The 12,243-nt window shown below is 49.8% G+C and overlaps 1 protein-coding gene across 1 annotated transcript in view; it reads right to left on the bottom strand.

Moving 5' to 3' along the window:
* SEMA7A (semaphorin 7A (John Milton Hagen blood group)) overlaps window positions 1–11,795 on the bottom strand; it is a 196,156-nt gene extending 184,361 nt beyond the window's left edge. The window contains exon 1 of the mRNA XM_044660254.1: window positions 11,526–11,795. Within this exon, the coding sequence (XP_044516189.1) occupies window positions 11,526–11,754 (229 nt within the window). The 5' untranslated portion in view covers window positions 11,755–11,795. The remainder of the gene's footprint in view (window positions 1–11,525) is intronic.
* Between the last annotated feature and the right edge of the window lie 448 nt (window positions 11,796–12,243).

Raw genomic sequence — 12,243 nt, 5'->3', positions numbered from 1 at the left:
CACTTCCTGTGGGTAGACACTATACTAGGAACTGAGGAAGATAGCCTATCCCTGCTCTCATGGAGGGGCTGGGATATTGGGAGGGGTAGAGTGAGAGAGCCGGGGATAGAACATATGTGGAAGGATGCAATACAGTGCCATAATTATACAACGGCCAAAGTGCAGAATAGACTATAACCAGGGCATCAGAGAAATAATGGTCCCCGGGACAGATGTATGGGCTGCCCAACAGCCTGCGTGCAGAGGGGGATCTCAGCAGAAAGCTGACCAGTAGGTGGTCTTTTTTCTTTCTCTTTAAATTTTTTTGCCACAGGAACCCAGGAAACTAATAAAAATAGAAAATGATGCTCATTCCTGTGCAGCCCCCTTCTATTTCCCAAGCGACCCAAAGTGGTGGATTGATGCAAAAAGTGGCAGAGCCCAAGAATCACACCAGTTGTGAATTAAGAAAGCAGGGGTTAGAGTGCTGGGTAGGTCCAAAAGACCTGGGTTCAAATCCTGTCTCTGACACTTAGCTGGGCAAGTATTTAACCACTTTGGGCCTCTTATTTCTTAAATGGGCATCATCACAGCACCCACCTCACAAGTCAACTAAGATCATGTGTGCAAAGTCCTTGGCAAAACTTTACGAGGGAGCGATGTCAGATATCATTAGTACTAATACATCATCACCGTCATTAAGACCTAAATGTTAGCACTCTAAACCTGTGATCTTTGTCCAACCACTGAGTAGACATACTACTAGGAGAAATGAACCACTTCCGCAATGCTGACACTTTTGTTGGAAATTAAGCCAGAAAACGCACAGCAGCATTATCACCACCATCCCTCCAAAAAACAAAAGGTAATCGAGGTGTCAGCAAATGCCAACCTACGTGCCTACTTTCCAATCCTTTAAAAAGCTGTATGAAAATGTTCAGTTTTATTGATGAGGCACAGAGAGGTTAAGTGACTTCCCCAGGGTCACTCAGATAGTCAGAGTGTGAGGGAGGATTCCTAACTCCAAGCCCAGGGTCGTAGCCACTCTTCCATGGTGCCTTGATAAATTCTTATTGAATTGAATTGAAGGGACAGGCCCTAGAGGTGGACAATAAACTACACCTTGAATTGACTAGAACTAGATAAAGCTTGATCACATTTGGGAAAGCAGAGCTTTCAATAATATTAAGCCTCTCTCTGACACAAAAGCTCATCTTCTTCAATACCAATATTCTCCCGGTGATGCCACATGATAGCACCATGAGTTTGAAAGAATCAAAATTGCAGGCGACCCCAAGGGTGGGGGTAAGCAGACTGTAGCGCATGTACCCACCATGACTCGTACTCAAAAATGGAAGCCAAAGGCACAGCCAAGGACAAAAAAAAAAGAGGGCATGGAGCAAAAGCAACATGGAGCTAACAGATGGACAGCTCGAATCGGGAACTGGGATCCATGAAATCATATAAGAACCAAAGGAAAGCCTCCAATCCATTGCAGTCCTGCCCGATCCAACAAGAATTTGTTAAGCTCCTGCTTAATAAATTTTATTTTAATTTATTAGGCACAGAACTCCCAATGGAGCTCCAGCATTCTAGTCAAATCCACTGCAAAGGGTTCAGGGAAATAATGGATAAAAATCACACTGCAGAGCAGCTAGATGGCTCAGTGGATAGAGCACCAGACCTGTAGTCAAGGGGTCCTGGGTTCAAATATTACTTCAGTCACTTCCTAGCTATGTGACCCTGGTCAAGTCACTTTGTTCTATTTGCCTAGCCCCTTGCCCTTCTTTCTTAGAGTGATTACTAAGACAGAAAGTCAGGATTTTTTTTTAAATGCATCAGATGGAAGAGTAATAGATAGGTTATATAATCTGCACCAGTGGAGAGGGTACGCACATAGGCATGATCATGGATCCACCAAAGTACCTATATGGGGCATACAAAGTGCTCTGTGGAGCCAGAGGAAAGGATTGTTCCTAACTGGAAACATCAGGGCAGGTTTCCAAGATCTTGAGCTAAACCCCAAAGCGTGGGCAAGACTGAGAAGCTGAGGAAAGAAAGGTGAAGAAAGGTCAAAAGCTTTCTCTGACATGAGAAAATGGACTGGAAAAGAAAAAGAATCTTCATTCAACCAAGGGGAAGTAATAGAGGAAAGAGCGCTGTAGAAACAGAGATTGGTCAAGGACTATTTCCTGAGGTACCTGAGAAACTCAAGGAAGAAAACAAACAAACATACATACATACATACATACATATTATACACACACACACACACACACACACATACACAACATAGTATAGAGGAAAGCGACCTGACCCTAGAGCCACAAGACCTGGGTTCAAATCCCAGTTCTACCATTCAGTACCTAAGTGATCTTAGTCAAGTCACTCAATTATCTTGGGTTTCAGTTTCCTCAGCTTCAAAAAGAATGTCAAAATGAGCAAAGTTCCTTCCAACTCATCCATGAACTATGACATGAGGGAGACAATCCCAGACTTGTCTTGCCTGTCTAAATTCCCTTTCTTTTCTCTCATTTCTTCTTGGAAGAGATTGGGAAGGCAGAGGATAGAGGAACTCCAGAGGCTTACTTACTCCAAGAAAATGCTGGGGATCTTTCATATGAGTTGGGAGGAGATAGATATACGTGGAAAAAAAATGCAAGTTATGTGTCTTCCTTTTCAAAACTGATTTGCATGAGGAAAAGGCCACTGCGAAGTAGATGGGTATGGGGGATTGGAACTGTAGGATCCATGAGGCTCCATGATTGGCCCTTCAAGAGCCCACCCCCACCCCTGCACACCCTGGTACATGGACCCTAGGGCTCCAGCTATAGTTGCAGGTATTTGTCCTCTATCGGGAAGCCAAGCACATATTAAAGTCCCATGTGCAAAATACCCTTTGAGAAAATTTCTAAAAGGGGAAATGTCACCACGGGTAACTTCAGAGAAGGCAAGAGGAAGCTTAGAGTCTTCCTCTTGTGACACAATGCTGGCCAGTCCAAGCTTTTAGGAGGGAGGTAGAGAGAATGACAAGGGAAGGTGGGCAGGATCTAAGACAATCTCAGGGAGTACCCAAAGCCAGCTCAGGGAGATCAGGGTCATGGCTGAAAGTGGAAGAAGGCTGAGGGCTGAGGGCTGAGGGTTGAGGACATCTCTAAGGTCTGGTATGGCAGAAATGAGTGATAGGATTAATCAAAGACTATGGTCCCGCCCCCCCCTAAGGAGAAAGGTTGTCCTTCCTGCTCTGAGAATAGGGTGAAATATTTCCTTTTTTTTTTTTTTTTTGAGGTGAAGAAAAGAACCCTGTATGTAACAACATACTTCCTCTTCTTTAGAGGGGAAGGAAGGGCTAAGGGACAGAAGTTCTGTGATACAACGAATAAGAGCATAGACTCTGGAATTATGGGACCTGGGTTCAAATACTGTCTCTATTAGCAGTAGGATGAAAAAAATAGGGTGCAGCTAGACAGCACAGTAGGTGGAACACCAAGCTTGGAATCAGGAAAACCTGAGTTCAGATCTCGCCTAAAACACTTCCTAGCTATGTGACCCTGAACAAGTCACTTTACTTCAATAGCCTAGCGCTTAACCATGTGTCTGCCTCTAGATTCTAAGGCAGAACTCAAGGGCTTAAAAATAAATACATACATAAATAAGAAATCTTCCTTGATTACTTTGCTGATTTAAGTACCTTCCTTTCCATTTCCCTCAGCATCTTGATCTCACACTATCCGGTATTATTCTCTAATCCTTTTATACATGAGAAAACAGAGGGCAAGTGACTTAAACAGTCACATGGCCCATGGAAGATTTGAACACAAATCTTCCTAACTCAAGACCAGCATTCTAATTACTATAGCACCCAGCAAACCAAGAGAATCTTAAAAACATGGGATATAGTAGGAGAATACTGGATTTGGAGTTGGAGGTCCCAGGTTCTAATCCTGGCTCTAAGCCTTATTTTCCTCAACCGAAAAATGAGAATTGGCCCGGATGGTTTCTGAGGTCCTTTCCAGCTCTAAATAGAGGCCTGAACTCCTTCACAAAACTAAACAGGCTGTCTGAGAAGGGAGTGGATTCCCCTCCCTGGAGGGCTTGAAGTCAAAGTGGGATGATGACTTGGAAAGGCAATCCACGTCTGGACGTAGATTCTACTAGGTGGCCTCAAAGGTCTTTCCAACTGTATTATAATGTGATTTTTTTTCCCCCAGAAATAATAATAGCAATATTTTCCATTTAGCTAGTGCTTAATAATTTGTAAAATGCTTCACAGACAAATTATCTATTTTAATCTTCAAACTCAGATACTACAGGAATAGTTAATCCTGTTTTACATTTGAAGAATTTGAAGGAAGATTATCTTTGGGTGGACAGCAGGTAAATTGAGAGATCATGAGCTGCCAGGCATAGATTTGTTCCTATGGGGGAAAGAAGGATAACAGGCAGAGTGATACAATGGAAGGCATACTCAGCTTAGAACCAGAGAACCTGGGTTCAAATATTGAATCAACTTGTAACCCCTTGTAGGAAAAGTATTTTGTTTCTCCTCTTTTTGAGCCTCAGTATCTTCATCTGAAAAATGGGGAGAATGCTTGCAATCTCTACCTCAAAATGTTTTGTTTTGTTTTTTAAAGGAAAGGCATTACATGAGAGGAATGTGATCTGCTATTATTTCTGGCTGAGAGCTAAATGGATACTCCCAAAGAGTCCTGGGGAATATTCTACCACGTCCTCAGGTAGGGGGGACTTCCTACCTCACCTTCCCCGATTATGTCACACAAGATGACACTAATTACTAAAAAGTCCCCTCCTTCCCACCAACCACCAGTACCACCACCACTCGATTGGCAGCTTGGGAGCATGTCAGGCTGCTTCCCCAGAGGGAAGAAGTCCTACCACATAGGGACAGAGCTCGCTCCCAGAAGAGATGAGCGAATAGAAACCCTGGAGACTAGAGGATTTCCAGTGGAAATGCTAATGCTTGGGGAGGCCCAACAGTGACTTCAGCCTGAGGAAGGTAACAACTTCCCTCCTCCACCCCCACCTCACCCACTGGGACTAAGGCATCATCCTTCCCCCAGCTGTGGTGGCCAAAATCGGAAATAAATTCACACTTGTTAATTGGCTTGGCCTCCAGAGAGAAGCTGGGCCAAGGAAAAGGGGCCAAGAGACCAGCTGGATGGACAGACCCAGGGTCTTCCTGCCACATGCTAGCCCAGAGGGGAAGTGACTTCCCTGGGCTTTTGTGCCCCCAAGGCCAAGTATTCCCATCTTTTCCTACTCCCAAAGAGGGATTCAGGCAAGAAAGGAGAGGAATCGGGGCAGCTGGGTAGCTCAGTGGAGTGAGAGCCAGGCCTAGAGACGGGAGGTCTTAGGTTCAAACCCGGCCTCAGCCACTTCCCAGCTGTGTGACCCTGGGCAAGTCACTTGACCCCCATTGCCCACCCTTACCACTCTTCCACCTACGAGACAATACACCGAAGTACAAGGGCTTAAAAAAAAAAAAAAAAGAAAAAGAAAGGAGAGGAATCTCATAGACATAGACCATTAAAGCAGGAAAGCCCCTTAGAAAGCATCTAGGCTAACTCCCTCATTTTACACATAAAGAAACTGAGGTTCAAAGAGGGAAATTCACTCACCCAAGAACACGTTACTTTTAATTGGCAGAGCCAACACTCGACCTTGAGGCTTCTAATTCTAAGAGCATTATGTTATGCTGGCAGCAATCAATAGGAACAATCAGGACCTTCCTTGTACTCTCTCTGTTCTAGCTCCTGGCCCTACCTTAGCAAAGGAAGCTTTGGAGCCTTCTAGAACCCTGAAAGGGCAATTAGGTGACACAGTGGATAGAATACATGGACAGAGGGAGTCAGGAAGACCTGAGTTCAAATCTGGTCTCAGATACTTCCTAGCTGTGTATCCCTGGACAAGTCACTTAACCTTGTTTGCCTCAGTTTCCTCATCTGGAAAATGAGCTAGAGAAAGAATATCTTTGCCAAGAAAACCCCAAATCTGAACCACAATAACAAAGGCTCCTGAAATCATGCCTCACAGGACTCTTCCTAAACCTCCTTCAGAAAACCCAGTCCTGCCCCCTGAGTCTTAATTCAATTCTTCCATTAGTGGCAAACTTCACATTTGCACAACCTATTTTCTTCTTCCGATATACTTCCCCCATTCGTTATCTCAGAGGATCCTCAGAACAACCCTCAGAACAGAGGTGAGCAAGACAAATATTACTCTCCCCATTCTATAGATGGAGAAACCAAGGCCTAGAGGAGGAAAAGGATTTGCTTAAGGTTCCAGATTCAGGGACCAATTGACAAAAGGAGAACACAGATGGCCTGATGCCCAGTCTAGGGTCCCACATTGTCTGAAGCCACAGTTAGGATGAAAGAAGTCAAGGATTGTTAAGGGAACTGGAGCCTCCCTTCAGGCCCCTGTCCAGTGCACATAGCAGTCCTTAAGAAAGGCTTGCTAATTATTTGATTGACTGACCTGACCTCAAGATCAGCATTAGCACCAAGAGAAGAATTCAGAATCTGGAAGCCGGAGTCACTGACCCAGAATCCCAGTGTCTGATGGGACCTCAGTGATCACCTATTCTTACCTGTACCTGAAAAGGAATTCTCTCTACTATACCTCAAGTCACTTCTGTAGGACCACAGGCCTGAGGAAAGCCACTTCACTGTTGAATGCTCCCATCATTAGGAAGAAGTTGTTGGAGAGGGGGAGGGGGTCTGAACATAAAACAAGGGGTTTTTTATGTTGTATTTGGAAGGTTAGGATATTACACTTGAGGGATATTTGGGGAACAAAGTCAAAGAAGTTCACTAACCACCCTGCAAAAAAGGGCTTAGCTTGACCAAGTCCAGATACCAGTGGAAATGACTCAACATCTTAGCCAGAAAAAGGAAGCTTGAGTCAGAGCACCTTGGTTCAAATCCTGGATCTGCTGCCTACCTCCGGCCCCTTCCCCTGTGACCTGGGGCAAATCATATATTCTCTCTGGATCTCAACTGATTAGTCTGTTTAAAAAAAAAAAAAACAGACTAAAATATACAATTCTCTGTTTCCTTCTGGCCCCTTTTTTGTCCCTGCTAGGAAGGGCAGTGTTCCTGATACACCTAAAGTGGTACACTGGCCTAGGGAGAAAAATCTCCTCCTCCCAGTATTTAAAACTCCTACAAGGGGAGCAGCTGGGTAGCTCAGTGGATTGAGAACCAGGCCTAGAGATGGGAGGTCCTAGGTTCAAATCCAGCCTCATATACTTCCCAGCTGTGTGACCCTGGGCAAGTCACTTGTCCCCCATTGCCTAGCCCTTACCACTCTTCTGCCTTGGAGCCAATACACAGTATTGACTCCAAGACGGAAAGTGAGGGTTTTAAAAAATTAATTAATTAAAAAAACAAAAATTCCTCCAGTATAACCTGTCTCAGGCCATTGCCTCGACAGCAGCCTCTTCTACAAACTGCTACCCCTCCTAATTTTTATTTCAATTGACGAATCAGGGAGAGAGCGGGAGGGAAAGAGACAGTAATAAAGAAGGAGCCAAAGTTTCTGGGTAGAGCAAGGCAAGGACCAGAAGCCAGGGAATAAGGAATTGGATGGCCATACTCCTTCTGATGACAAAAAGGGGACTCTAAGCCCTTGGGCTTCTTCTCTACCACACTCCCTGTGGTCATCCTGTTCACTGCCAACTCCTGCCCTGGGAGCCATATGCCCCATAGGTCTCCTGAAGGCAGCTGTCAACCGGCCCAGCCTAGAAGATGGGACGATGGCAGGGTCTGCAGGATGGGGACCCCTCCCTGACTCCTGGCAACTGAACCCTGGAAACTGGTCTGGGAACAGATGGTACCCTGCCTGGGGTTAAAGGAGGAGGGCCTCAGAGAATCTCTCAATCCTCAGTCATCACTTTATCATCATGAGAAAGCTTTAGAGTATGAAGATGGGGCCACCAGGCCACCAACAACGGGAGGACCAAAGTTCTCCCTCTCAGGGCAGAGGAGGAGGTTGGGGATGGGGGGAGGGGGGAGGGCAAGCCTAGGAGCTTTCACAACTGTCTGAGAGGATTTCCTCTGACTGCCTAACCTGGATTCCAAAAATGCTTTCAATATCCCTAGCCCCTAGGAGGAAGGAGAGCCAAGTGCCAGGAATAGGCAAGGATAAGGGCAGGACCACGGAGCCAAGTCCCACTAAGTGCTGGGAATATGAAGGGAAGCTAAGTGTGGATAGGTTGTGAGTGTCAAGTCTGGGGTGTGGAGGGCAGATGGTAGGGAATAAGTGCTTCAAATAGGGAAGGCTCGTTAGAGCCCAAGGAGGAGCCTAAGTGCCCCCAACTAAATGAAGAGGATGGGGAGAGGAAGGCAAATGCTAATGGCAGAGGGGAGACTAAGTGCAGGATAAGGAGGCTTTCAGAACACACAGATATGGCCCCACAACATGACCGTTTTCTCACTCAATGCCAGTCCTAATACTTTAGAACTCTGATCTTTGTGAGGAGGCAGAGAAAGGAATGGGCTCAGGGCAGTGTTTGAGCTGAGCCCTCCCCTCCAGCTCAAGGAGCAAGGATAGAGAGAGACATGAGCTTAGAAACTCAGGGCATCAGGCTTCAGGTTCTGGCAGAGTCTGGGGCAGGACGGAGGGAGCTGGAAAGCTCCCCACCAACATTGCGGTTCAGCCTGACCTCTTTGCAGCAAGGAGGCTGTGTCATCTAAGCCCCTCAGCTGAGGATGCAGGGGCTCCATGGTCCCCCCACACACACCTGGGGTTTCCTGAGGAAGTCTTAGTCCCTGGTGAGAAGTCTGAGATCATAGCTGCCTTTCCTCCCTAGCACTAACTGCTCACCCACCCCACCTCCTGCTTCTCAGCCTTCAGCCTTTCATTGAGTCAAATACAATCTCCAGACCCCACCTATCCCCCACCCCCAACTGCTTCCCTGCTGCAGACCAGGTTCTAAGAATCACAATCTCAAGGTTTGGAACTGGAAGGGGCTTTTGAGCTCACCTAGTCTAATGCTTTCATTTTATTTTATTTTACTTTACTTTTAAACTCTTACCTTCTGTCTTAGAATGGATATTGGTAAGGGCTAGGTAATTTAGGTTAAGTGACTTGCCCAGGGTCACACAGCTAGGAAATGTCTGAGGTCACATTTGAACCCAGAACCTCCATCTCCAGGCCAGACTCTATCCACTGAACCACCTAGCTGCCCTTTCTCATGATGAGGAAACTGAAGCACTGAGAGAGGGAGGATTTGCCCTGATATTAAGTGGCAGCCCTGGAAATGAAAACCAGATGCACTGACTCAAGTACCACTGTACCTCCCTACCTCTCTCCTTCCCGCTTCCCCATAATGATAACAAAGGTAACTTCAGATACAAAGCGGGCATCCCATCGGCTCCCTGATAGTAGGACTTGTGTGCTTTATTGTAAGCCCAATGTCTAGCACAATGCCTAGACATGAAAAGCATTTTAATAAATATTGGTTGAATGAATGAAAAGTAAGCTTGCTCTGACCTAGAAACCAGACTGCTAGGTTCATTCAGTTCTCCTGGCTCCCCCTCATCCCAGTCAAGTTCAGTAATAATGTGCTGTGTGACCTTGAGCAAGTCAAATTCCTTCCCAATGCCGCAGTTTGGGGATTTTTTTTCCCCTCAACCACCTCAGGCTAAGAATACCTGCCCCAGATATTGCCTGCCTATCAGCTGGGATTCCGCATTCCTCTGCAAATCTGGCCAACATCAAAGAGCTCCAACAGAAATCTTGCCCCGGGCTGCACCACAGTCCACTGCAGGGATGAAAGATTTCTGGGCCAGACCCCGGACCCAGGTAGGGGGAGGCATTTGTGCATTGCAGGGGAAAGAGAAGAAAAGCCATTTGGGAGTGAACTCCACCCCCCTCCCATCTCAAAACCACAAACCCCGGGCTCCACCTCTCAGTCAGTGTCCCCTTTGTAGGAAGGACAAAACTCAGGCAAGACTCAGAAATCCAGCAGGGGCCCCCAAGTTCACAAGGGAAAGATTTCCTGGGTCTAAAGCGCTCCACTACTCCTCCTTCTCCAGCGCCGCCCCCCCTCCCCAAAACCCACCCTGTTCTTTCAAATGTCAGAGCCTTATGTTGCCATCTTCCCTTAACCGCACAGTTCCTGGGCACTGCTACACCAGGAGGAAAAAAAAAAAAAGAAGCCTGGCATCCCAGGATCCTATCTGCCACCTGCCAGGAGCCATGTCCTCCCCTAGGCCAGTCTCCAATTGGCCCCCTACCCCGGGAAAGGCTGCTGGAGCGAGACTCAACCATCCAGAGATGGTTAGCGACTCAGCGAGAGAGCCTGAGCCATCAAAAGCCCTCTGCCCCCTTGCCAAGTGAGAGGTTCACCCCAGGGAGGGGGCCAATGGCCGCTGTCCCGCCCACTCTTGCTGGGTTGGGGCTGCACCCCGAGAAGCAGCTCACAGGTCGGGGTGCAGCTGAAGGGCAAAGCGGTGCTTGGCCCCCTCCCCTCGACCAGCCACACACGCTCCCGGGAGCCCGGGGCCGGGCACCCCCGCTCACGTGGCGGGGCGAGGGGGCGAGAAGGGTCTTTGTTCCCGCAACAAGAGAAGGAACACCAGCAGGCAGGCGGGGTCTGCAATAGGCTCAGCCGAGAACTGCGCGTGCCACGCTCTCTGCAGCCCAGAATAGCCCCAGAGCTTGGAGCCACCAGCCCCCGGGCCCGGCTTGGTCGACTGGCAAGCTAGCAGCAGCAGGAGGCAGGCCCGGAGGCGCCCCGGCACCCCACTCCCCTCCACCCCGCCGTAGCCAGGGGCGGCGGAGCCGGGAAAGGGGGGCGGGGTGGGGCGCCTGCAGGCTGGGGAGAAAGTGGCTCGGGAAAGGTCTCCCAGTGCTTGCTGCAGGAGTGTGAGCCGAAGTTGGGGCGCTTCAAGATCCTCTCCCTCCCGTCTTTCCCTCCCCCTCCCCCCACCCACAAGCGCTGCAGATTTAGGATGCTGCGGGCAAGTCTCTCTCTGTGGAGCCTGAGCTCCAGGCTCGGGCAGCCAGGGATCGCCGCCGCCGCCGCATTAACGCGGCTCCAGCACACGCGCACACACACACACACACACACACACACACACACACACACACACACACAAACACGCTGACAGACCGACAGCTAGGCTCTCACACCGACAAACGGGGACCGCACGCCGGCATGCTCACTCCCATATGGCCACACAGCCCGACAGACTTACACACTCACATCCAGCCCTCTAGAGCCTCACTGCCACACAGCCACCACAGACCCTCACACAGCCATACACTTACTCACACGTCCAGAGGCACTCAGACCTAGGCGCTGACACACACGGATGCACTCGGACACATACTCGTCCAGGCGCATTCGCGCTTGCCAGGCGCTGCTGCTGCTGGTGCTACCCCTCACGCGCGTGCACTCACACACACTCGCGAACATACACCGACCCCGGCTTCCACGCTGCCCCTTTCCGCCCAGCAGCGAGCGGCAGCCCGGGTTGGCTCCCGGAGCTCGCCTGCTGCTCTCCGCGCGCACCCACCTTTCCAGGCTGCGGTGATGCGGGGGCTAGTCTTGGAGTGGCTGCCGGAGGCTGCTGCGGGGACCGCGGCGGCGGCGGCCAGGGCTGGAGTAGCGGCTTGGAGAAGCAGCAGCAGCAGCAAGAGCTGGAGAGGGAGGTCCTGGAGGCGGCTGGCCCTAGGGGCGCGCGGCGCGGCGAGCCGCGGCCAAGGAGCAGGGCGCCGAGTCGGGCGCTGCTGCGGCGGTGTCATGGCCCGGGTGGGCTGAGGCTGCGGGGCCGGGAGCCTGGAGAGCTAGCGCCACCCGAGCAAACGAGTGACTGGAGGCAGCTCTCTGCGAGCTGAGCCACACCATCCCCGCCCCCCCCCCCAAGCCTGGGGGCGGAGTTAGGGACGGGCTAGCTCCATCCCGGGGTACGCCTTCTCCCCCCGGCTGCCCGCTGGCCGGGGCTGGGAGGGGGAGAGCCAGCCAGGCTGCCAGGGTCCGCCCCCCAGGTAACCCGGGCTGCCAGAGCTGCGAGGGGCGCTGGGACGCCTAGGTCCCGTGCGCACCCCAAAGCTCCGCCTCTCTCCCCCCAGCCGTAATAGGGGAAATTAATCATACACGCGCGCCCGCGCCCTTAAAGTCCAGGAGATGCCGAAATGCCGGGACTAAGTGATGAATGAATCACCCCAGGGAAGCCGCTTGGCTGCGAAACCTCCTTCTCCGAGGTTCTTCTAGCCAACACACCTCGGGCTGAG

This window comes from Gracilinanus agilis, chromosome 2, assembly GCF_016433145.1.
Source record: "Gracilinanus agilis isolate LMUSP501 chromosome 2, AgileGrace, whole genome shotgun sequence".
Taxonomy (NCBI): Eukaryota; Metazoa; Chordata; class Mammalia; order Didelphimorphia; family Didelphidae; genus Gracilinanus; species Gracilinanus agilis.
The sequence above is the reverse complement of the archived record's forward strand: the minus strand, read 5'-3'. Positions and strand labels throughout refer to the sequence as shown.